The 27184-nt window shown below is 44.2% G+C and overlaps 1 protein-coding gene across 1 annotated transcript in view; it reads right to left on the bottom strand.

Moving 5' to 3' along the window:
- LOC104579190 (guanine nucleotide-binding protein G(q) subunit alpha) overlaps window positions 1–26684 on the bottom strand; it is a 119919-nt gene extending 93235 nt beyond the window's left edge. Inside the window, exon 1 of the mRNA XM_088522074.1 lies at window positions 26482–26684. Coding sequence (XP_088378200.1) covers window positions 26482–26617 — 136 coding nt within the window. The 5' untranslated portion in view covers window positions 26618–26684. The remainder of the gene's footprint in view (window positions 1–26481) is intronic.
- Between the last annotated feature and the right edge of the window lie 500 nt (window positions 26685–27184).

Genomic DNA, 27184 nt, shown 5'->3' with positions numbered 1-27184 from the left:
ATTGCAACTCACACTGTGGGGGAAGATTTCTAGTTTTTTTTTGCCAGTTTTTTTCTTTTCGGAGGGAATTTTTACTTCCAGGAAGTAAACATTTATCTTATACGCCCTTCCATTGCACAACAATCAAATGAAAAGTGTTCTGGTCTAAACTTTTAGTTTACATTTTAGGTTACTAAAATGTTATCCACATTTGTCAACCATCTCCATATTGTTTTTATACTATATTATAAAATCTCGGTTTAACCAAATAAACAACCAAACAGCAAAGCAAGCACCCATTTGTTACCAAAAAACATATGGTTAATTGGTTAAAGCTGAACAAGATTTATTTCCTATGACCACAGGAGTAAGATTTTGGAAAGTGATTATATTTGTCACTTCTATATTTACTTGTATTCTTTCACAACTCTTTATATCTTTGTGGTAAAAAGAAAGTATATATAAAGTACATATTTATAGAAAATTATACCAGCTCCGTAAAGCCTTTTTGTGTAAGGAGGCATATGTGCATGAACATGTGGAAGAACCATAGCTAATCTGAAAGATTCATCAACGTTGAAGATAAAAAGACCTTTTTTACTTCATTCTCAGGCCTGCTCTAAAGGAAGGGAGGAAGGAAAGAAGGAAGGAAGGAAGGAAGGAAGAAGTTACAGATAAAAGCTTATGATGACTAAAAAATAACCTAGCTCTTTTAGATGTATTAACAAAAAAAAAAAAAAAAAGCAACAGCTCAACACTGCTACCCTAAAGGCCTTCAACCTGTTATAATAAAAGTCTGCTTCCTTGAAAACTCCAGGATCTTGCAGTGCAAGGAAAAACATTAACACAAGCAGTGCTCCCTCCCCTAACTTCACAATTCCCGACGGCGAACAGGCTCCGCGCGTGGCTTTCCCGTTCGGCTCCTGACACTGCCCCGCAGAAGGGGACGCAGTTTGGAAACCCCCGTTGGCCGCCACGGGAGGGATCGTTGCCTCCACCACCTGCACGTGCCCTTTGGGCACGTTTTCTTCACACGCACCCGCAGGCAGCTGCTAACTGCCCTGCGGATCCCTGGGCACGCAGGGGAGAGCGCTCGGTGGAACAAGCCAGCCCGGTTTGCACCATCGGGGCTTAGCGGTACGCTTTGCGTGACACACAGGTTACACTTATAAAGGGAGTCCCCCACATAGCTCATAGTGCATAATTTATCTCTACAGCATTTTAAGATCTTTGCGGAGCATTCTAGCAGAGGGAAAATGTAGCTGCTCGGCTGCTGGGGAGCAAGGGAAGACTGAAAGTGGGTTAGGACGTCACACCTACTGGTACCTGTGGTCAACCCTGTTCAATACTTCACAACATCTTTATTTTTAAGAGGGAAGGGAAGTGCAAGACAACGTGATAACCAGATACTTCTGAACGCTCCTTTTTCCTCTGGTTGGCTGCCAGTTTCTTGGACACTCTCAGCTGAACCCAGCTGCTTCATCTGTCACAGAAGAAACCCAAGAAAAAAATCAGCTGCTGCAGCACTATTCCACCACAAACCCAAACACTGCTGAAAGTCTTTGCACACTGGTAAAAAATTAACCAACGCACCCTCCTAGGTAAGTACACAGCAGCTGCTGAACCATGTATGCACATCCCACACAAGCAACACCTCCTGCTTCATTAACAGCCATGTCCTCAGAAACACTCGCCAGGAAGATGCTGCAGGATATCGTTAAAGATCATCGAAACTTACAAAACGGGCACCTCACGTTTATGCTCAGGGGACAGAGGATGCTCCTTTGGGCCCTTGCTTACAGGAACAGTTCTATGGAAGACTAATATTAAAGGGATTTAGGAATGGGATTTAGCTGCTTCGAAAAATGGTATCTACTAAATAACACGTACAGCAGCCTTCTCAGAGAAACTTAAGTGGAATAAATGAAAATTAGGCACAAAAAGAATAAAATTACAGTACTATGTTGAAACAGACAACAGAATAGAGAATCCTGGATGCTCTTTTGCTATTCCCTGATGAAAATTCTGAAGTGAATGGCATTCTTTAGATTCAAGTCAAGCACTTTTGAATGTCTCAAGAATAGAGCTTTAAAATTAAGTTTCCCATTTCATTTTCACTAATTTTCCATCATTCATGTTTTAAAATGTGGAAAAAACCTCAAACATTTTAAAAGCTTCTGCACACACCTAAGACTAGGATTTATATCAGGTACTGCAGAGGTTGACTTCAACCTGTGCCGTGCTAGTATGTTGAACATTGCCCACGTGGAAATTTAGAAAACATAATGAAAAATATTTTCTCACACATTAATAATATATATGTATCTCAAAGTGAGAAAGTACTGAAAAGCTAGTTTTTCGAGCCTTGAGTGAAAACTTATTCTGTAATCTAAGTTGTATAGCAAGAACAAGATAAAACTCACACTTTGCTTGCACTAAAATATGGATTATTAGAGTATCCAGTTTAGGGTTAAAATATCAGACTTCCACTACTGAGACTATAAAATTGTAACCGTCATGGCAGGAAGGCAGATCCAAGGTATGGCTAGACTATTTCAATTAAAAAGAAATAGTCTGTGTTTGTGATCCTCTCTTATCAATCCTACTGTTTTCAATAGCAATGAAAATCACAGCCAGACTCTTCAAAAAAAAATTAGCAGGTACAGAATAGCTTGGAAAAATAAATTAAGCGATAATGACCTCAGGAAAGGTTAATCATAGAAACCTTCTTTCTGTGGTACTTATTAAGGACTTTATTCTGCCATCCTTACTCTTTAAGTAGTCCCAATAGATTACTGCAAACTATGGCCTTAATAAAATGAATGAGGATAGAAAAATGAGAGTAGAGACAAAGAGAGTGTGTTCCAATGCATATTTTAATAATTTCAAAGGTATTCTTTAAAAAAAAAAAGAAAAAAGAAGAAGAATAAAGAGTATTGGACGTTTTAGAAATGCTTCTGTACATCATGCAGTATCATAAATAATGAAATAAGTTTGTTTAAAACAGGAGGGACAAGTCTAAGAACAGAGTCACCACGGTGCGTGCGGGTAGTTACCACGTATCAGCTGCTCCACAGTAATTGTCTGCATGTGTAACCTCAGCTATGGGCAAATGCCAAGGGTTTTTCAAATTAACTGATTTCTCTTCCATTTCACTAAATTTTACTGGGCTTGGTAGTTAGCTAGACTAAACAAGTTAAAATGCTATCCTGAAGAGCAACTTACTTGTGCTACAGCATAACAACAAATGAAGACAATTTATTTTTTTTTTGAAGAGTTCTCTCTATAATTTAATAGTAATGACTTCCTTTTTTATAAACCTAACTGTCAAGTAAAAGGAGAAAAACCTTTCATTTTCCACTAATTCCCTACTTTAGTTTAAAGCAGCTCTATTATTAAAGTTTATTCTTAACCTGCTCTAATTCTTTTTCAATTCCACATTAGAACAGGTTCTATCCAAGATTTTTCTATATGTCATAAAACAAGAGGTACAGGTATTATTTCTATTTGAACACAGGGGCAAAATATCCATCTACCTGAATGGAAACAGATTAGGGAACAATACGGTTGTGCCAAGTGACTGGGATTCATCACTTCCCAGATTGGTTGCCCACCAATGTTTCCATCTTACTCTTTTCATTTTTTGTCCTAAAAAGGAAAAATTTACTTGATTATAAATAAATAGAAGAAATAGAAAACAATGTCATTTTTCTGTATTACTTTAAAAAAACTGGTATTTAAGTATAGAACCAATTTCGATTTGTTTCGTCTGTATATTTCAACTCAGGTTTTTTCCCCTCCAAATTCCATAATAATTTTTTTTTCTTACAGGAGGTTACCAGTTTCATATTCCAGTTACCTGAAATGTTATGAAAATTGTCACCCTGCACCTTGACACATTTTCTGAAAGCAGAAATCAAACACCAAGCCTCTGAGCAGAGAGTCCACTCTACACAAACCAGGGCCATCTGGTTTCTTTGAGACTGTGTTCACTGGAGTTCCATGACCCTGCATCTAGTGACACAAACCACGCGACAGCACGTTAGCTATATTCAGTTAAATGCAGTGGAAAACACAAATGCTGTGATCAACAACCCTGGATAAAATAAATGCGGGTGCAGTGCATTGTACTTCACTCACTTTGGGTCTCAAATGACAGATGACGACAGGCAATGTAGTGCTGGACAAACTCCTAAGTTTTAGAACACTTGTCTTATTCTAATGGATCAAAGCTCTGTATTTTCATGGCCTCCAATGTCACGGGCTAAAACCTGAGGCAAGTGTTTCCATCTCTCCTCCTCCTTTGCACAGCTATTTCCTGAATTAGCAGGACTGAAATGCAACCATGCCCACTTCTGAATGACAGAAGACAAACCTTCGGCTGCAGGGACATCTCCTACCCAGTGTCAGTTGCTGGCCATGGCCTCCCCTTGCTGAAGGTAAAGACCTACGGCGAAGAAGCAGGAAAAGCAGAACTGCCCAGTGGCAGTTACTTGCTCTTATCATGTCCGCATACCTGGCATATCCATAAAACCCCTGGGCTTTCTGCACCAATGCAAACACGCTGCTGGCACGCCGGCAGCACTCCCGGAAAGCAGGGGCTGTGCGGAGCACGGCCGCCACGAGCAGGGGCCTCGGCCCCGCGCGACGCTGGGGCTCTGCGGAGGCCGCTCATCGCCGTGTCCCAGCAGCCTGCCGAACCTACGGCTTAGGAAGCACAAGGCCATATCCAGGGCACACGGCACAGTCAGAAGCTTCATTCACCTTGGGATGTTCCGTGTAGAACAATCGTGTGTTATCGAGGCAAAAGCGTGAAGTTTCTTTGCTGCACTGATCTTCGCCCACAGGCCTCCTCCCGAGGACTGAGGCTTGGGCTGAGCTGTACCACCGCTGAAGTGGACTCGTATTTTGGGTAAGCGTAACAGATGTCCGCAAACACCAACGCCTACTGCAGCTCTGTGCTTTAGAGCAAATAAAAACAACGCTGGCTTCCAAAACTTGTTGCATACAGACCACCAATATGGACCACCAGGGTCTTTCATGTGAGCGGATACCATCTAGATCACCAGGGTGTACAGCAAAGGGGATGACATGAAGCTCTCCTGCAGCCAGCAGCTGCACGACTTCCAAGCCTGATGAAGCGGGAAGATGGCAATCCACCAGCTTCCTATGGACGACTTTTACAGACTCGGCCAGACACAAAAGCTCACTGGAAAAGTAACTGGACTGGGACCAGGTAATTTATTCTTACTTCTCATACTTTTTTTTGACTCGTTAAGTACCTTTTGGCAGATTTTGCAATCTTACTTTGCTTCATTTCTTAGCTTTAAAGTAGTGCAAGCTATAAATAATCTTTTGTGTAAAAGGTTTTGAAACCTACCAACAGATCACTCTGCAGAAGAGCAAAGGGTTTAACTATCCCACATGGAAACTCATTAGAACCTCAGTACCAATGAGCCTAAACACCTTGATGCAGATGCTGCACATATAGCATCTGCAATATTCATATTAAACAGAGGTTCATTGCTGAAAGCTACTGAATCACCCATTTAACTTCCTGGAGCAAAGTATTGCTCCTAGGAAGCAATACGAGCATAGAAGATTCATCTATTCATATTTACCATTATATATTTTACCTGCAATCTTAATTAGAAGCAAATGTATGACATATTAGACCATGGTTTGTTTACTTCAAATGATCGTCTTCCTAATTGAATTTGGGAGATATTTATTAATTTTCTGTGAGGCCATGAGAGACAAATTGTGATTCTCTCAATCCACGAAGCTGGACAATGATAAACAATGAAGTTAACAAATGATTTTCAAATTCACGTCCTGTAAATTTATTTAGCTCATTTCCCAACTCCAAAACCAATCTTGTCTCAGAGTTTTCACCTGTTTTCCTTTTTCTGTGACATGTTACTTAATAAACAACTATTTTTCTTTAAAAAAGGCAAACAAAAACAAGAATATGTGACTTACAGCATAGTCTAGCTATGGACAGGAACCTTTTGTCTTTGGTAATGTATGAAACCACAATTAGGGCAGTGTATGACTCATCTTTAGAGTTCTTGCTCTCTTACAAACTCAGCTAATTGAGTAAAATTCATTTTTTTCCTCCTAATTTTCTAAGATTCTTTTCTGACACACTTCTCCAGCACACTAAACCTACCCCATCTTTCTGACCAAAACCTTCTGTTTATTAACTTACATATTTCCTTTCCACGTTTATTGGTGGACAATAACCTTTATAGAGCATTGCTGAGAAATACGTAAAAGACGCTGTGAAACCAAAGGCACCTGTCCCACTTCAAGCATGGACAAAATCAGAAGTCAGGGTCACTTCAATAGACATGGAACGGCCACATACGAAAGCCAACTTCAGCTCATTTTAAGAATACTGACTTGTAACCATAAACTGAAAAATCAAAGACTGACAATTTAGATATTAATAAAATAGAAACAATAACTGAGCAGTTTTTATGTTACCTAACCAAAAAATAAACAGTTCCCCAATCAATTACTTAGGTTGCCATATTTAACCTTTCTGCAGACTCTAAAATGGAAAACAAAGCAAGGGACATGTGAAATTGCATTAAGGGTTTACACAATTTAAAATATAAAATAGACAAGATACTGAAAGCTTTTTTCCCCAGACTAAATTATTGCAGACACTGACATATAGAAAAACATGAAATATCTCATGAGTCTTCATGAGAATCAGATTTAATTAAATAAAGGATGTTTCTAAACCTAAATCAATCTAAAGGATTAATATTTCATTATGACCCACTCCTACGGAAAGGTTAGGGTCCAGGAAAATTCCTGAGGTGGATTGCCATGTGAAAACACCACCTGGGACATCCCTCAGAATGCATCTACATTAGTCTAATTCAGGGTTAGGAAGGCCCTTTGGAAGCAACACCCTGATCATCCCTCTTTACTGAGCCCTGAATTCTGAGTGAACTGGATTCCTCTGCAGAGAATCTAAGGCAAACAGAAGGGAAGAAGTTCCCCTGGACTTCAGAAGTACTTAACGCATGCCGGCCAGAAGAGGCTATATTTTCTGGAACTCAAGTGCATGGTTTAGGCAAAAACACCTTGGCATATGGACATCGGGTTCTCAGCGCCCACCGTTTTGCTCTACAGACCCCTTTTCCTGTCTGTGCTATTTGCTAACGTAGGCACAACCCATAGTCACAGGCATAATAGTAATAATAATAGTTACCAACTTATCTCTCTCACCGAGGTGACAGAGCAACTGCTTAGCTATGGGTGTACAGCACTCTGAAAACAGGAAGGGCTACAGAGCTATTCCTTTCTACTCTTGTGCTGTTACCATCCAAGAAGAAAGCAAAGTGAAAACAAGGATTAATTTGGACTATCCACAACTTCTCTACTGTTAACCTTTATTCCAGCTGCTCAAATAACTCAGATAATAGAACATTTATTTCATAAAAGTTCATAAAATTCTCTTATTCCACTCCATTTGAAGGGCTTTTGCTAATTTCAGTTAGAATGCTATTTTATAAAGGCAAAGTCTGCCTTTTTATGTGGTAATTTTTTTTCTGGGCCTGAGAAGGATATTTAAGACCAAGTCCAAAAAAATACCCAAAAAAACCCTGAATCCTCCTTATCGTCATTGCAAGAATGGAAGTAACAAATACCAGCTAATATTTGTTTATTTTAATTAAATTAACTAGAGATAATTCAAGGTATTTGTGCACAATACTTTTGGAAAAGCTGCTTTGTTAATTATTATCTTTCCCTGATCTATTGAGCACTACATTTAAGACTCCAAAGTTCCTTCCCAAAGCAGATTTTTCAGTACAGCAGCAGTCTGCAGTGAGTCTGACGACCCAGGTCTGCGGATCCAAGGCAAAGCAGTACAGAGCAGCCCTCGCACCCGCGCTCACTCGGACGCGTCCCCGCGCTCCTGGCAGCCAGCGCGCTGAACCGAGTGACTGTAAGTCAATCTGAATTTCATCTCCCATCAGCAAGGAAAGAAAGAATAACTTGTGAGTTAGGCCCAGCTCCACAAGTGCAAGGCCTCTGAGTCTCTGCTCTGCTGCTCTGAATTTCTGCTGAGCAAAATCCGCACGTCACTTTTTGACATTTAAGTTCAGCAGGCGGTTCGAATTTTGCTTCTGCCTTATCCTGAAGCGCCCTGCTGCTCACAACACCCAGGAGCTCAGCCTCTCCTTCCAAAGCCCCGCCAGGGTCCACAGACCTCTCAGAGGAGCTCATCCGACCGAGGCCAGCTACCAGGGCAGGCCTGGCACAAAACACGAGGACAAATTCCCTCCTCCAAAATACAGCCAGAGCGGATAATAACCACTTCTACATAAAAGTAGCTTAGCGTCCAGCTGAGTCATGCAGGATGTAGAAAAATTACAGTTCACTTCTCTCACTTGCCCAACACAATCCAAACGGCCACGTTCAGCTCAGGAAAGCAGGAAAGTCTCTATCTGTGCACACTGCCAGGCCTCTCCCACGCGCGGAGAAGCGGGAAGCCTCCTCACACAGAAGGGACAGAAGTTACCACATTCCCATCCTCACTCAAAGGAGGAGTCCTGGCTCCTGCAGTGCTGACTGCATAGCCCAGCACTAGTAACTTACACCATGCCTTTTTTTACCCCCCTCTTAACTTCTTGTTTCTTTTCTGACTCACTATTGCTTATTTCAACACAGTATTTTGTTTCTTCTGGTTCTCCGGGAAAATTTGTAAGTTTCAAAAATACTTATAAGCAAAACCTGCTGGATCATTCTGATATTTTACACACGTAAATTAGCCTGCCTAAATCTCTATACTATCTACTTAAATCCTTTGTTACATCTGTCAAGGAACTCCTATTAAATAGCTACTTTTATAGAATTAATACAAGAAGATGTACCCAAGATACTTAAATATGAAACCAATTTCAGACATTTAGACAAGTCTTTAATCATCTTATACTTAATTCCAAGGCAAGCATTTCTAGTGCACTATATATCTCTCATCAGCCTTGGGCTCTTCCATCTCAGCCTATAAACTGGATGATGAGCTGGACTGAGAACAGCATCATCTGTAAGCATCACAGATCACAGCATCATCTCTCTCTCCTTTCTCCTGCTCCCCCAGCTTGTATATTTAGTGACAATACAGTGATTTTTAAAACAGAAAATCTATTGCGTGAAAATAAGATATGGATCCACAAAGTCAGGAGCAGAAGGCAAACTCATGGCCATTTAGGAAAGGAAACATCCAGCAGGATCCAAGCTTTACTAATTATTTTAAATGATTCACAGGCAAATAAGTTCACTGGTCATATGCACTCCATCCCTGATAAACTGCAGTACAGCAAGCACTGTGCTGCCAATGAAAGAAAATAAATAAAAAGATTGCGATTACTGGGAAGAGAATGAAGTCTATCATACTCATTGTAACAAAGGTATCATTAGTCTTAGAAGAGATGAAGTACTCTTAAATCATATGCCACAACACATAATTGTAATAGTCTGAATTACTGGAAAAGCAGTCTACCTTGCTTGCTGAGACACATGAAGAACTGCCCAAAGTCCAAAGCAAAATTAACATGAAGGCGTCGGACTCCTAAAATTGCATTGGTCAGGAAGGCCTCACACTCCAAAAAGAACTGGAGAGAGAATCATTTTCCCCTTTCTGCTCCTGAGAGGACGTGCTAGGGGAAACAATTAAGTATTTCCTGTCTGGTTTTAAGTAGCCTTCCTATTTAATCTATTTAGAGAGATTAAGTCTCTTACATTTAACTACCCAAACTGGAAAAGAGTGAGGAAGGTCCTGACCTACTGTCTCAGGAAAGAGGCTGAGAAAGGGATTCATTAGGAAGGCAATTGTGTCAGATGGCTGAGTAGCATGAAGAGAAAAACATCTTCATTTACAACACTGCAAACCTATATTTAAGAACTCATTTCTAAACCTCTTCTTTGCAGCCTTCCGAACTAAAGAAACCTGAGATATTCAGGGTAGAGAGCAAGACATAATGAAAAACTAACAAGTTCACAATGCCTGGCTAGAAGAAAGGTGCACACTAAAACCTCTAAGGTTTTCTTTGTTTCTTCTACTCAATAGCATGGAATTTTTGTTTTGATAAAACAACTTATTCCATAGGGGGAAAAAGACTGAAAGAAATCTCTATGGTAATCAAAAACCTTAGTACATTTAAAGCAGGCTACTGCGAAAGGACAGACAAAAAGACTGAGATAATCCACCATTCAAATGGGCTTTCTCTTCATTTATTGATTTTCATAGGGAAAAAAAAAAGAAAAGAAAAGAAAAGAAAATAGTGCATCATTGAACAGTTGATTTCACTAATACCCACTGCTGGAATGAGCCAGAGAGAGCCACAGAAAGAACTCACCATCATTTATTTTGTCAAGATGCAAAGAAATTCTACAGGCTGAAGGCTCACAAGGCCACTATAATTAAAAACAGAGCTGTAAGAAAAGGAAAATCAGAAGTTCACCTGCAGGTTTAGACAATAATACAAAACCAACTATCGCTGCCAAAGGGCTCTAGGCCTGGTCCTCCTCAAGAACTCCATTTGCCAGCTATCATGGCAACACCAGGGGACAATTTTATATTTAAAAGAGCTTATAGTAAACAGTAGGATTCCCATTCCAACACACCATCTCTCCCAAACAACGTGCTGCAGGATGCTTTTTGCCTCAATATGACACCCGAGCTCCTCCCTACAGGAAATGGGAGCCAGGCTGGGCTGGACAGGCAAGGCCACGCTTACCCCCTGCAGAGACCTCCGAGTAACCTCAACCACGTACCATGGACAGAGTGCCTGTTAAAAGCACGTTTGTATGCAGCTTAGAAAACATTTATATTTGGAATGCAGGCAACATTTTGGGTCTCTCTTCCTTTGCAGAGAGTTATGAGCCATTAGTCTTTTCCACCTCCTTCCCTTGTCTGGTTACACAAGGGGACTGACCTTGGCCTTCATAAATAAACCTCTGACCTTACAGCCCACTTATGTGAATTAAGCATTGGTGGGCGGAAAAGAGATTGCTTTTCTCCTGTGTTACTTGTTATTACTGTTACTGTGCTTTGAGTGCAGAGGCAATTTGCCGGCGCTGGCCTGCGGGCCTCTGCGCGCTGGGCAAGGGAGCGGAGTGCGCGATCGCTGCCGGGCGAGACTCACCAGGCCGCGCTGGGCAGCTGGGCCTCGTGTCCCCTGGCCTGCCCTGGCCTCGCATCCCGTCCCGGCCCCACGTCCCGTGGCCTGCCCCGGCCCCACATCCCGTCCTGGCCCCATGTCCCGCGGCCTGCCCCAGCCCCACGTCCCGCGGCCTGCCCCGGCCCGCAGCCTGCCCCAGCCTCGCATCCCGTCCCAGTCTCACATCCCGTCCGGCCCCACGTCCCGCAGCCTGCCCCGGCCTCGCGCCCCACAGCACCGCACCAGCCCATCGCGGGCTTCCGAGGCTGCACCGCAGCACATGCACCCGTGCTGGACCTCCTGTGATGGCTCTGTTGGTCACGACGTGCCAGCCTCCTGGAACGGGAACTGCTCTTGACGCTAAGGACCTACGCAGCACCGTGGCACAGTGATACTGACTGAGCTGGCAACACCAACATGAGGTTGCGTTACCGCAAACCACACTAAGCCACGTGTGCTCAGGGCACCGCCGCGGGGCGCCCAGGGCTATCCAACACATCCACTCTTCAGGGCTACAAGACGCCCGCACTTCAGCGGCACGGGGGCTGCTGCTGCCCAGGAGGGCGCGTGTGCCCACCTGCTCCCGCGGGAAGCGCTCCAAGCCGCACGGCCAGGCGTCTCCAGACTGCCCGGGAACCACAACTGTCTGCACTGCCCGCAGCGCGGGTTCTTCCTAAACCCACAGGCACAATCCTGACGAGAAGCGGGCAGAACACGGTGGGACGTGAATCCCCTGGGCTCCCCCCACGCAACTACGCGCTAATTAAAGGTCTAAGTGACCTGGTAAAGCAGCTGATAGGCATCTGCAAGGGGCTGCCACAGCGTCGCTCACTGTGAACCTGCTAACCCCAAGGTGCCCACAGCACAGCATGAGTCAGGGGTTTGAACGTGGCACCAAAGGAGGACGTCCATCTCTGCAGGGTGCAGGCTGCATCTGCAGAGCAGCAATCAAACCCCTGACTCTTCTGCTTGCAGAACATAGATGGCGCGCTCAGGATAACAAGAACCACCGAGCTGTGGGGCACACGCGCTGGGAAGATGGAGCAGACCTTACAGCCGGCCCCAGAGTCACCGCTGGCCACGGTGCGACCCGGGAAGCTTTTTCCCGTGCCTGCAGCAGCACCAGGCAGCAGGTGTGGGCGCGCACCACGCGCTGTCCCATGCACAAACTCATAGAGCCTGGGCACTCACGAGGGCCGAGCTGCAAGCCGAGCAGCACCCGTAGGAACCTGTGGGAAGCCGGTGCAGACACACGGACACAGGGAACATCTGCACAGCGGGACAGGCAAGGATGATCCAGGAGCGTGCTCCGTCGGGATGAAAGCAGGACCCTCACAACACACTCAAGGACTTGCCAGGGTCCTTTCCAACACATGCAGTGTCGCACGCAGAACCTCAAGCCACCAGGCGAGCGTCCTGCGGTGACACTTCAGGTCTGGTGTCATTTCGAAGAACCATATTGCTTTGTTTTACAAATATCTAGGCACCTCACCTTTATTATCTTGATGCACAATGTAAACAGTTTCTGCTCCATACCAGAGGAAAACAGAAGAAGCTAGACCTAAACTGCCAGACCAGCAAAAAGTACACAAGAGAGAGCTTTGTTCTGGGGAACATGCACTGATTTCTGCGAAAGATGGAGCTGCGGACTTTGTACAGTGGTTACTGCTAAAAGACGAAGAACGATATCCAAAAGGCTGGCCAGAGAGGTCTGAATATTATTACACAATTGAATGGGAAAAAATAAAAGAGAAAACAAAGCTGCACCTAGTTCGCACAATATCAAAGCAAGATTAACATCAAGCAAAGCATCAAATCAAAAAAACAGGATTTAACTGCATGTAAAAAGTATGCTTGAGATATAGATGATACACCCCAATAATTGCTAATAAAATTAATTCGTAAATTTGCATAGGGAGGTATGAATGAAGCATAGATTTACATGACTGAAGATTCAGACATAAGCTCTTTTTTGTCTAGAAGCCATTTCTAAAGCACAATGTCCTTTTTTGTGTGTTCTAATAGATAAAAAAAAGAAAAAAGAAATAAAATATGGTGGGGCTCCTTTATCACTTTAAGAAAAAAGGAGGTCTGAAGCAAATGACCTTGCAAGTTCTGCAGATTATAATTTTCTATCATACACGCACAAGCAAAACACAGAAATACACCAGTGTTTTAAGAAAAATAAACTTGTGGAAGAATTAAGGATAAAAGTAGCTTTTGGAGCTTGTGAACATCACTCAATTACATTTGCTATATTTGGGGCCTTTGCTTACATCGGTAGTTTAAGTATTTCATGTTTCATTTGAGCTACTTCAACAAAAGTTGACCGAATTATGCGTGAAAACAATTGTCTTTAAATTTAAACAGGAGCAACTGAGAGCCATTCAGACCATTTTACTAAATAGCTGAACAGCTTCAATTCCATTTAAAAAAAAGAAAAAAATAACTGAAATACAAAAACAGTAAAAGTAGTATGGTTAAGAAGGGAGATAAAGGAAGTTTAACCAAATCAAAACCTTGTAAAACTTCGTTTGACTCTTCTGTGCTTAGCAATTTTTCAAAGAACTCCGGGGCTCCAGAGGGAGTTCTAAGCCTCACATTTTTGTACCACAAAATTCTTAGGACATCGTTGGTCTTCGTAAGGTACGCAATAAAACTGATAATATGAACACAGAAAAATCCAAATAGAAGTTGTAAGTATTTGCTTTGAGGAAACAAAACAAACAAAAAAACTCTTCCCAGCCTTAAAAGTCTTGAAATATCACCCAATAAACCCAGAAGACAAGAAGGTGATGAGGAATGCACTCTCTATTGCATACCAAAGGCTACTTTCTTATGCAGTTAACAACAGTTCCACTGGTTCAGTTTACAAAAGCAGTGGCTTTGACAAACTGGATTTTGGCTCAGCAACTGATTTGGTGTCACAGAACAAATCAACATAGCAAACGTTGTATCAGTTGGAGTTGTTCAAACAGCAAGTATTACATCACCCAGGAGAAAGTCCTCAACAGACAGCTTTGCTCCTAATGAGATCCCAAGTATATTGGCTAAGAAACTTAAGTATCTTTACCCAGGACAAAGAAGAAAAACAAAAAAATATTACTGACAATACACATAAGTGACAAAAGCTGAGAAATGGTAAATAATAAGAGGATACAATGATGTGAAATAACTAGAATAGCTTGTAAACCAGGAGCGGGCAACACTGTGCATCTGAATATAGATAAATCTAAAGTTATCCATACAGAAATAGAGAAGGCAGGTTGCAAGTGATGAACGAACTTACTCTGGAAAGCAAGTATGTTGAAGAATATTTCAGTCATCGTGGATAGTCACCTAAACATAACTAGCTTGAAGCCTGTTGAATTCCTCATGCATGTAACAATGTTAATATCTTGGCCACCGGAGAAGAAATTCTACTCTGTACTTGTGGTACAGAATCGCAGAATCATTATGTCTGAAGAGACTTTAGGTCACCGAGTCCAATGGCGAGCCCATCAGCACCATGCACAGAGGTACGTACCTCTGCTCTACACTTGCCACCCCTGCTTCAGAAATGATGCTGGAAAGCGGGAAAGGATTCCAGAGAACTAGGAGAACCATTTAAGGATTAGCAGATCTAGCCTGCAGGTGAAGCCTTAGGAAATCCATTTATTTAGCTTCACAACAAAGATGAATGAGCACCTTGGTGTTGCTTCCTAAGTGTCCCCAAGTCAGGCATTTAGTACCGCAGGCTAAAGTAAACAGGACATAATGTAAACAGGACATAATGAGCAGCTAGATGCAAACCCAGGCAACTCCAAACTAATACCGCGGGACCTCCGCTCTGCCAGGCGCCTCCCAAGGCTGCCATCTACTCGTAGGGTGCCGGGCAGCCAACTGCACTCACCGACTACACCCAGGCAGCAACCGGATCCACAGGGGACTATCAGTGCTGACAAACACAGTGCCCCAAAATGGAAGAGGAGTAGGGCAGGGGTCCAACCCCATCCAGCAACTCGGATCCAACAACAGCAGTGACTTCAGGCATTTAACCTACGGAACATGTGAAGACAGGCTCGAGGGAGCAGTGACCGACCCCATGCAGTTCCTCCCCCACTAGGAACAGAGCGTCTCTGACTATTTCTTTTGTTATTGCCTTTGGAGTCACTAATAAATGCAGTGTGCATGAAGTCTGTTTATTTAAACTGGGGGCAGAGCAGCTATTTTATTTCTTCTCCTTTATCTTACTTCAAAAAATAAATTCTGCAGTAAATAAGCAGGTTAACCGACATGTTGCTTGCTGTGGTGGAACAGGCATACAATTTGGCTAAACAGAAAACAAAATAAAATCAAAGTAAATAAATAAATCGGAACACAAGCAAATTTGACAGCCATAAATCCAGGGTAGATGCACACAAAACATAGAACTAGCGTAATTATACCTAAGTGACATTCTGGATTAGTCGTCTGGAATACTGTTCTAAAGAAAATAAATATTTGAAATAAACAAGCAATTGTTTTTCTTATGGCCCTGGTTCTAACCACTTCCTAGCGTCTGCGGGGTTTTGTGAGTGCATAGGAAGGCGGAGGGATGGAAGGACGGAGCAGCAGCAGCTCGTCGCCGGGACGGGCACGGAAGGTGGCGGCCCGTCCCTCCCGCCGCGCGTCATCCCGAGAAGCAACATCGCTCCTCTGAGACACGGACGGCCAAACTGCAACGCAGAGGCACTGGAATTGAGAAGTAAATTGTAGGGCTTTGGAAGCACTTCTGACAAGACTATACCCTACCACCTTGGTCAGTGATATATACGGTGCAGCGTGTAATTACTATGGAAAGAAGGAAAAATCACAAACATTTTTGCCTTTTGTAGACAATGCTGCTTCTCTGGTTTTATACTATTTAATAGGAATACTACAGGGATAAAAAAAATGCAAAATTTTAAAATATTACTCTGCATATTCTTCTACAAGAAACTGTACACAGAGTAAAATAAAGTCATATATTAGAGGACTCAAACGAAGGATTTTCTCAGGATAACAGCCAAGCAAAAACTGCACTAAGAAAATCTAACATGGTGGTATACTTACGCAGAGCACAAGCACAAAACACTACTGTGCAGAGAATGCTTGTGCTAGGAATTTCTTCAAGGCAAGCAACTAAAAGGCATGCGTACCATCTTCTGTGTCAAGTCACAAAGGCACCTCTCATTGGGAGTACAGCTGCAACTAAGCTATTAGCAAACTCTGCCCACAGCTCGTCTCTAGTTTTGGTGCAAAGGCTAAATTTTCCAGAGATCATCCTCAACCTTAACCCAAGCTAGTTGTAATAATTTGTAGTGTAGTACTCTGCTGGACACCCCAACACAGAGGTAAACGCCATTGATTTAGAAATGTCTTGTATATAGTAAGCAAGAATAGACAAGATGAATCAATCAATAAATCCCAAGAAATCAAAAACTGTTCCTCACAAACAATACTCCTCGTTTCCTGCGATCGCAGGTTTAAGGTCACCAAGGCAACCCTTATAAAAATAAAATATTATGGAGACTAACCCTTGAGTAAGAGCAAACATGCTGACGACTGGTTAAAATTCAGTAAATCCATGAAACAATGGTTTTGGCCCTATTTCTGCAAGAAGCTCAAGTTTACATTCTGATAAAAGCAATCTTACTTCCAAATTGTCTGTTTTTCCTTTCTGTGAAATCAGTTGCTAAACCAAGAGGAACAGCCACCTAAGTGAAACCCATCTTCTCATGGATGAAAGTAAATGCTATTGCCTCCTTCAGTTTATTTACCATTTTAAAGCTGAGATAAACAAAGAGCATGAGGAAACCAAACCCAGCACCAAAATGTCACATTATTGCTTCTCCACACTACCCTCTCCATCAGGAAAACAGAATTATGTCTTGCATGCAAATTCAGAGGGGAAAGAAAAGAAGTCTCAAGCATTGTTCCATCCAGCGGTCAGGTTGCCAAGAGGTATAAAATATTTAATTCTAGGAAATTGCTCATTACAAAGGAGCACTCTGAGCTCCAGCTTGACTGAGTCTTAGGGTCCCCAAAGACAAATCCCCATCCAGGGAAGAAAACAGCATGCTCTTCAAAAACAAACAAACAAAAAAACCCACCCTAATCCAGAAGCGTTTCTCACAAGAAATTACATGAAAACGTTTTGGCATGACATCCATCACCTGTGATTTCCTGGTTGAAAACCCTGCACAGAGCAGAAGGTCACTTTAAAGACGACTTGACCGATGAGGGGAATGGTAATGAGATAAGGGGTCTTTGACCTCTAAATCTCTCTTTCAGCACTGGGCCAGGCCAGCAGTGATCAAAAGTCACTCAGAGAGCTGCCTGGTGGCCTGCGCTCCAAGATAAGTTAGTGATCTCTTTCTTAATGGCGATCAGGTGCATGAACTGTAACTGCCCTAATAAAAACTGGAAGAATCAGCAAAAACAGAAAAAGTTAAAATGGCAGACCGATTGTCATCCTCTCTGAAAATACTTCAAAGTGTCAGGATTGGTCACAGACACAGAACAAAAAGAATTTAAAAAAATCTTAATCAGAGCTATTTAAATACATATCAACTTATGCAGAAACAGAACATCCTTTGAGTTTTTTTTTCCCTCCACACACCATCACACAGCATCTAAGTTTCCAGGCTTCTATTACTTCCTTTTTACAAGCCAAATAAATATATATACATACACACACACTCAAGGATGAGGTATCCATATTATTTTCTCTCCTAGAGAAACTGAGTTCTACCCATAGCAAATCATGCTCATAACAAGTGTTTAAGGAAAAAAAAATAGACCTTTTTTGAAATAGACCTTTTTTTCAAGCCAGCATCAAAAATCCTGATTTCAGATTCATCCGGACATCACACTCCAGAAGAGCAAACACCAAATCATTCAATACGTGGATGGCAATAGAGCAACCTTCTGAAGATACATGACACACACATCCATTTTTCAGTATTCAATTTTTCTTGCTAGTACTTCTGAACTATGAGATGAAAGGGAACACACCCTGCTAAATAAATGTCCCATATTTGATCCTCATTTTCCAAAGGCTGATAGGTTCCCAAAAGCACAAGGAATGATGGCATCTTTCCCAATTTTTATGTGTTCAAGTTCTTCTGGCCTTATAAGTTAGTAGTTGCTGTTACAGAAACCTTCTGTCTGACTTTCTGGCTAACACCCATTCACCCAGAAACGCAGGCTGGAATAGCTCTGGCTTTCCAACATTCCCCAAAACCAGCGAGAGAATTAGCAAAATTAAAGACTTGAGAGTTAAAAGCTCAATGGATTTCTATAACAAGAAGAGAAGCGACTTCCCTTAACTCACATAAATGCTCTCACTCAGTGCAAGGATTCCAGCCCAAGTTCACCACGCTGCACGTGCGTTTGCAGCTGGCAGAGCACTGAGGCGGCTGGCGAGGCGCCGCGGCAGCCAGCGCGTAGGAGCCACTGCCCCGTCAGCACAACCAGGCCCTGAGCAAGTCCCGGGCCGTAGGAGCAGACCCTGCCAAATTTGGGACATTTCTTCTAATGCAAAACTGCATCACGTACCTAGCCCAGCTTTCTTGCAGGGTACCTCAGCTGGCAAGACTGGCAGGAGACACAGCCCATGTCAGGTTCTGTCGCATCTGCCTACACCGAGTCCCAACCACATGATCGCCCTGAGCTCCTGTCTGGGGTTTAATCTGAATTTGCAGAAAACTTCTGATTCACATTTGGTGACGCGTACCAAGGTTTGAGCTCTATTCTGAACTAACTTTAAAAACAGCTGGAGATCCAACTGCACCAATATCTTTGCAGAAAAGGGGAACTTTTAGGGAAAAAAAAAAAAAAAAAAAAAGGTTTATTTCAGATGCAGACTATTCTATTCACAGGTTCCCCCAAGAGAAAGCAGGCTCTCCTGCAGCGGACTCATGTGACTGGCAGCGAATCCTAAAGCATTTTAACAACAGCAGTCACAGTATTTTCCTGTACATAGTTTTCCAGTACAAAAACATATATAATTAATTTAGACAAGACTTTGGGAAGGCATTTAACCTAGCTATTTGCTCTGGGGTGAAGCCTATCATCCAGTCTGTTTCCTAGCAGAAGCTTGTTTCATGTTTAGAGATAAGCTAACTCATCAGCAACCCAGCCCCGAGAGGGAAAGGCTGATGCACGGCCCAGATGTGTGGAGGCAGCAGCAACACGGCACCTCTCCCATCTTTTCCCTTCACTCTTACAGTCACAGTTTCCATTTTCAGGAATTCCCTGATGTCACAGAATCATAGAATCCTTAAGGTTGGAAGGGACCTCCAGAGGTCATCCAGTCCAACCCCCCTGCACACACAGGGTCACCTAGAGCACGTGGCACAGGGTGGCATCCAAGTGGGTTTTGAAGATCTCCAGAGAAGGAGACTCCACAACCTCTCTGGGCAGCCTGTTCCAGTGCTCTGTCACCCTCACTGTTAAGAAATTTTTCCGTAAGTCCTGTGGAACTTTTGATGCTTCAGTTTGTGGCCTCTAGTTTTGTCGGTGGCCACCAGTGAAAAGAGGCCAGCACCATCCTCCTCACTGCCTCCCTTGAGGTACTTATAGACACTGATCAGATCCCCTCTCAGCCTTCTCTTCTCCAGGCTGAACAGGCCCAGCTCCCTCAGCCTCTCCTCATAGGGCAGATGTTCCAGGCCCCTGATCATCCTTGTGGCCCTGCGCTGGACTCTCTCCAGCAGCTCCACATCCCTCTTGTACTGTGGAGCCCAGAACTGGACACAATACTCCAGATGCGGCCTCACCAGGGCTGAGTAGAGGGGCAGGATCACCTCCCTCGACCTGCTGGAGACGCTCTTCTTAATGCAGCCCAGGATCCCATTGGCCTTCTTGGCCACGAGGGCACACTGCTGCCTCATGGTCAACTTGTCATCCACCATGACACCCAGGTCCCTCTCCGCAGAGCTGCCCTCCAGAAGGTCAGTCCCCAGCCTGTACTGGTGTCTGGGGTTATTCCTCCCCAGGTGCAGGACCTTGCACTTGGCCTTGTTGAATTGCATGAGGTTTCTCACTGCCGCGTTGTCCAGCCTGTCCAGGTCAACTGGACAGACTCCAAATTTCCTACTGCTTTATTTACCCTTATGTGCTTATAGCTCCTCCTCACCCTACAGAAACATAAACTCAAAACCATCATGGGGATTATCTAAACCACATAATCCCTATCAGTTATTTGTTGGGTGATTCTGCTCAAGGGGACCAACCTTGTGCCTGGTGGCTGTCTTCAGCATCCAGCCTCTCAGCAGCTGCAGAGGACAAGCAACCTGCAGCCAATTCCTCTGCTGCCTGGTTTCTACATCAGCGATACTTACTGGGGGAACCTGGTACTTTCAGAACATCCGAGGCTTAATCTTTAATTTAGATTGAAAAAGGCACGTGTGCTCTTCTAGTAACTTCCTCAGTAACTCCAAAACTTTCAAAACTTTGGTATCACTTCAACATTAATGCACCTCATTTCTTTGTACAAGGTTAACACAATACTTGAAGTCTTCCAAATACTGCATATTTCTACATCAGAGTCCTTCCTCTGTCATTGCTTTCTTGCTCTTGGTTCTTGCCAGTCAGGCTTTTTTCTAAGTACAGAAAAGGTGAATGGTGAAAAACTTATCATAAATTTATTAGCAACAGCTGTTCATACACAGTAATATTCAAGTGTGAGAACAGCTCTTTCCTGAGTTTTTTTTTTTTCCTGCCCTGCTAAATGAAATGTTCCATGTTTACAGTACTCTACTCCAGTGTCAATTGCAACAAAGCTAATTACCACTAATCATACATCTACCTGACAATGGGGAGCTTTGGGGAAGGGGAGTTTACAATGCTGTTTTACACCTTCCTGGGATTAATTTTGCACAGACTGGCATATTGCTTCAAGAAAAATCCTTTCCCCCATGAAATTGCCATTGTCGCTATACACCAATAAAAAATAATTCGAAGGAGCTAAAAAGGCAGAATGATTTTTCTTAATGTTTCTGCATACACTCAGATGCCCTGTTTCAAGAGATTCTTCTATTCATCATATACTTTCCCTCCCCTAGTAATTCAGTATTGTGTTCTTTAATGTGAGGTAAAATTTGGGGTTCCTTAGCACTTTGACATAAAAGTAAAATCAACTTAGCCTTCCTTGATTATTCAGACTCTAAGCTAACTCTCATTAACTTTGGTGGGAGCACATCGCTTCTACAAAGGAAAACCTAAACAAAACAAAGAAAACCTATTGTAAGGGCTGAAAACAAAATACCCCTTAGTGATGGATTGGGGGTACCACGCTGATATCACCACCATAAACTGTTTTCTCAAAAACAGTCACTCATATAAGACACATACACTCATATACACTGGAATATATTAAAACACCTCACGTCTAGAATTAAATTACATATATACACCAGTGACTTTTCCAGAGTAAAATAAACTTACTAGTGCTGTTACAACAGACATCTGGACACGCATTAAGTATTGTATATTTCCGAACTGTAAATGTATGCTACAGTAACTGCTTAAAAGTATTTGAAAGTGTTCAGTGTGAGCATAAGGATGGGTAGGTCATCTAATAATGAGAGTAATAAAAGGTTACAATTCTGTTTCAATAACAGTAAGTTTTCTGATTTAACAACGAGAAAATAAAATAGTCAATTAAGAATTTACTGGCCAATATCAACATGCTTATTTTTGCACCCACAACCAAAATACTTTGAATCAGTGCATCTACTTATCTAAATGCAGGAGGCTAGCAGACCATTGCTCTTTTTCAGAATTCAGCAGACCTGAAACCAAAACAAACTGAAAAACAAAACCAACACCAAGATATAAAATTTTGAGAACTTGGGCACAGATGCAGACCAGAAATTGATTTTTAACTCCTTGTTTAACCTATTTCTAACAACATTCAGCATTTTTGCATTGGAGTGTATTTTTAATCAATAGTAGAAACGGAAGCGTCTCATGGTTTATCATCATGGTTTACTTTTTTGCAATTCGATTTTCTTAATTGCAAAAAAGTAAACCAAGAAAATCGAGACAAGAGCTGTGAAGCAACCTCTCCAGAACAGCCAGGAGCTGAATACAACCACGTCATCTTCTCATCAAGCACAATTAAATACTTCATTACAGAAAAACAGGCATCTCAAAGTACTCAAAGGCACACTTGAACGTCTATTCTAAATGCTATTCTTCTGAAGGTGAAACCACTGAAATCAGTACAGCAGGAAGCCTCTGACCACCACACTGGCTTACCATACACTACACTTGCACGTACTGCACACACCACCATACACTACACTTGCACGTACTGCACACACCCTTTTCCAAATGATTTTGAACAGATTTGGCTGTAACAGAACCTGCTGTCCGAGATCCACAGTTTTCAAGATGAATAAAGCTAACAGACAGCGTGTCTATTTAATATTCAGTATTTCTGTTATTTGGCTTGTCCTCTTTGGCTAGCCAGATTTGCACACCTCCAGAAATCAGCCTCCACACAGCTTGGTAGCTACAAATGAAAACAAACAAACAAACAACACGTGGTCAAAGTGACTGCGTTGGCCAAACTACATATACAAACAGGAAATTCATTTATGCACGACTTCTCAGAATTCTCATTAAAATGCATTCGCATTCCAGGACGCACACCCGAGCAGTAATGTACCAGCAGAGACTGACTGCAGCATCTGCTGTGAGGAACTGCCACTCTGCCCTGTCCTGTTTTAACAAACCACACGCAGCAGCTACATTACGTGAACAACAAGGAAGTGTGCTTGTTTCTCTCGTCGACGAAAAAGTTATATAAAATCAGTGTAAACCATTGTTGGCTTAATGGGCTCACTTCCTCTTCAGATTTCTAAAGAAAGTCCTGGCCTTTGCTAATTCATCGCATTCTGCATGTGAATCTTTATTTCAGCTGACACAGCATAAGAAAATAAACACATACATATTCTGTAGCTTTACTGCGCGCTCACCCTAGGCTCAAAAAGGATCCGTCTTCCTCATGAACACTGGCTGCAACTCCTGCTCGTTCAAATGGCTCATCTTCCACCTGCCCTAACGCGTAGCGGGTGAGAGGACTCTCCTGCGTGTGGCTTCCCCTTGGCTTCACGCTGAGAAACGCTGAACGTGATGCCACGCTCTCCAGCACTCACCCTGGCCAAGGTTCACAGCTACAAAGGTGGAGACACTCCACACAGAGGTGTGGACAGTTTACTTATGCAGGTACCCGCGCTTTCTGCTGAGAGAACGGTGCGTAACACAAATCCCTACAAGTAGAATAAATCTGGTGGTGAAGGCTCATGGCTGCGATCTGTCACTGAGGCCCCAAACTGCCTTCTGAGACTAGGCAAAACTTCCACTTACGACAAGCAAAACGATATACGTAGAAGAGCTGGAGCACGTGGTTCTTACTGCTTAAAAAGAGATAATGTGTACGGAGGCACGAAACACAATCACACATACTGGACATATTGTCAGGCACATAACAATAAAGGAACATATTAAAAACACCTTTTTCTCTAATAAGAATATTATAAGTGTTTTTACAGCTAACAGTGAACAATAGATGTAATGAACAACTTTATGCTCTGGAGAACAATCATAGTTTTTACAAAGTGTTCAGCAGTAATGAAAACCAGAAGAATTCGGAAAATATGTGAGATTAAAACCAAATTCAGTGGAGGACTGAATTTGTTCCAAAGTACTTAAATGTTACAGCCAAGTTTTGCTAACAGAACTGCTGGTACGTCTTTGTAAAATACTGCAGGGCTTATCTCTGAGTTCTGGCTTTGTAGAATTAGAAGATTAAAAAAAAAAAAAAGAATGAAATAAAAAAGACACCTTTGCCTAATTTTAGAACAGATCAAAACAGGACCCCAAGTGTTATTTTGTCATCACAGAGAGGGTTTATTTTTAAGCCAATCTTTAAAAATAACCCAACAAAGCAATGTAAGTTGTCCCCAAAAAAGACTTGTAGCACTTTTAATTCTTTAATCACATGAAAAGTAAAAGATATAATTATTATTGCACATTAAACATTTCTTACAAAAAACACAAAACAAACAAACAAATAATGAAAAAAGCTATTTCACCTTGCAAGGAAGCAGTTGTAATTTCTGAAGATTATGGGGGAAAAATCCCTTGTGAGCTGGGAAAGGCACTTTTTTTTTTTAAAATACATGCTCCATCTTCTGCATGTTCAAGTTTAAACATGAAAAAAAACTGTTGCAGACAGATGAATTTGTTCTTTAAAACCTTTTAAATTAAAACCTTCTACTTTATACTCGCAACATGCTCAAGGAGCCCACATGGTCAATTAACATGGCTCAACTTAAACTGCTGCTACTTTTTTCATGATCAAAAGGATACACGTTAAGTTCCACGTTCAAATGCCTTTAACCCACGTAGGCTTGTAAATCCCGCAACACTTTTCAAAGCAGGACTGAGAATTTGGCACTTTTGAAAAGTCTGACTAATGTTTACACAAAACAAAATTAAGCAATTTTACTTTAAGTTTTGATAGGGAAATATACGTAATGGGACATCAGGTTGAAGCCTAGTCAAATAAGAAATAAAATGCACTTCACCAAGCTGAGACGTTATTTGTCTTCCCAATATCACCATTTTTAGTGACAATGTTCCTATTAGCAAAGTGATTTTTGTCTGTCTACAACCATTCAAATGACCCACATGAACACCACAAATTTAAGCGCTAAACAGCTGACTTCGGGAAGCAGTGAGAGGTGGGGGAAGTGCTGTCAGATATCTAAAATAAAAGTACTACCAAAAAAAAAACACTACCAAAAAAAAAAAAGTTTTCCTCAAAATTTGTTTATAAATCAAAGCTCCAACCTCTATGCAACCCCTCCACAGTGGCTCACCACTGTGCTGCATTTTACAAGATGAGATCATTAAGTGTTAATCCAAACAGCTGCACACGCACAAACACTTTCAGTCAAATACATGACTGAGGTTGACGGAGAGCAACACGAAAAATGCACCCGCGACGACTACTCCTGCGCTGGCTCCGCGGTGCAAGCGCGGACAGGCGGCCACCGTGGGGCAGAACATCCACCCCGCCTCGCTCCAACCACCTCACCATCACACCTTCCCAAGGACAGCAACACCCTGTTGCTACAACGGCTCAGGGCAACACATGCCAATAAACAAACAAATAAATAAAAATCCACTTTCATGCAGGCAACCAGCGAGTTTTCTCCACAGATCTCCATGGACGGCTTCCTCTCAGAGGCCACCACGTTTCATGCAGTGCAGAGCAATGTCACCATGAGGCCTCAGCCTCGCCGAACCTACCTGCACACCGAGCGTGGCCGGTGGCGGCTCTTACAGAGCAATGCACGTTCTGCGTTACACACGGCAGAAAAAACCCTCTGAACCCCCTCTCTGCATGTTACCTACCAGCAGCTCTCACTACATTTTATATGTAGATATATAAAACAAGTCTGTATTTTTTAACCTCAAAGAAGCCTCTAGCATTACTGAAAAAAACAGAGAAACGCAGAAATGATTTGGACCCAAATAGTAAGTCAAAAACGCCAACTGTCTCTCCTGCAGCAGATGCATGCAATTAAGCAATCATATTTAAACGCCTGCAAAATCAAGCAGATGCATGCTACGTATCCCTATTTCGTCTTCCCCCCAGCTCTCGCAGCAGCGACAACGCGCGCTTGCAGCAGCCCGAGCCCGCGCAGCGCGAGGCCGCTGCAGCGCCGCGGCTCCCCCGCGCCAGCCCGCGCGGGACGCGCCACCCCCCGCACGCGCGGGACGCTCCGCGCCGCTCCGCGCGACGCCGGCCCCGGCAGCGCGCGCCCCTCCGCTCGGCGCCGCGGCACGAGGCACACGCGGACACACTCCGCGGCCTGCGAGCTGCGGCGCAGGCCGGATTCCCACGGGGAGTGCCCAGGGCGGCGGGCGCGCTCGCATCCCACGCGGCGCGGCGCGCTCCCGCCCGCGGGGCTCCCCAGCGCGGCGCCCGGGGGCTGCGGAGCCCGCGCTGCTCCGCGGCGCTACGCACGGGGGCTTCAGGGACCTGCGTCTTTATACATACACACACATATATATATATATATATATTTGCAGTCGGTGCACAACCCCTCGCCCCGGTCCACCCCGCGAAACGAGATCCCCGCGACGAAGACATTAATTAATTAATTAACGAAGGGGGAGGCAGGCGGGCAGGGGCCGCAGCACAATGCGGCTGCCGGAGCCGCCGCCGCCGCCGCCCGCGCGGGCCCCGCTCCCCGCTGCGCGGCCGCGTCCCCCCGCGGCGCTCCCCGCTCACCGAGCAGCAGCAGCTTGAGCTCGCGGCGCGCGTCGCGCTTGTCGCGGCGCAGCTGCCGCTCGATCTCGTCGTTGATGCGCCGCGCCTCCTTGGCTTCCTCGCTGAGGCAGCACGCCATGATGGACTCCAGAGTCATTCTCCTTCCTGCCCGCTCCGCCGCGGCCGCCGCCCCCGCCAGCCGCGCGCCCCGCGCCCGGGCCCCGCGCGCCCCGCTCCGCCGCCGCCGCCGCCGCCGCCGCGCACGGGCTCCGGCTCGGGCAGGCAGCGCGAGAGCGGGTCCCCCGGCGGCGCCGCGCCCGCTGCCCCCCGCCTCCTGCGCGGGCCCCGCCGCTGCGGCTCCTCCTCCCGCTCCGCGCCCTCCTCTCAATCATGCGCCGCGCGACGCGGAAACATCCGCCGCGCCCGCAGCGCTGCCCGCCGCCGGCCCCCGCGCCGCTAGCGGCCTCCGCGCGCGCGGCTCGAGGCGGGGCGGGCGCGCAGCCCGCGGGGAAGGGCGGCGGCTGCGGCCCCGCGCCGGCTCCGCGCGCCCGGCTAGGCGGGAATATGGCGGCCCGCGCGGCGGCCGCGCGGAGCGGAGCGGAGAGGAGCGGAGAAGGAGGGGGCCGCGCCGCGAGCTCCGGGCCCTGCGGCACCGGCACCGGCACCGCCGCCGCGGGGAGCGAAATGGCCGCGGCGCGCGGCCGCCTTTATTTATTTATTTATA

This window comes from Tinamus guttatus, unplaced genomic scaffold (assembly GCF_059628265.1).
Source record: "Tinamus guttatus ecotype Peru unplaced genomic scaffold, ASM5962826v1 Tinamus_guttatus_pri_ptg000146l, whole genome shotgun sequence".
NCBI classification, from domain to species: Eukaryota; Metazoa; Chordata; class Aves; order Tinamiformes; family Tinamidae; genus Tinamus; species Tinamus guttatus.
Note: the sequence above shows the minus strand (reverse complement) of the source record. Positions and strands in the feature narration are given on the sequence as shown.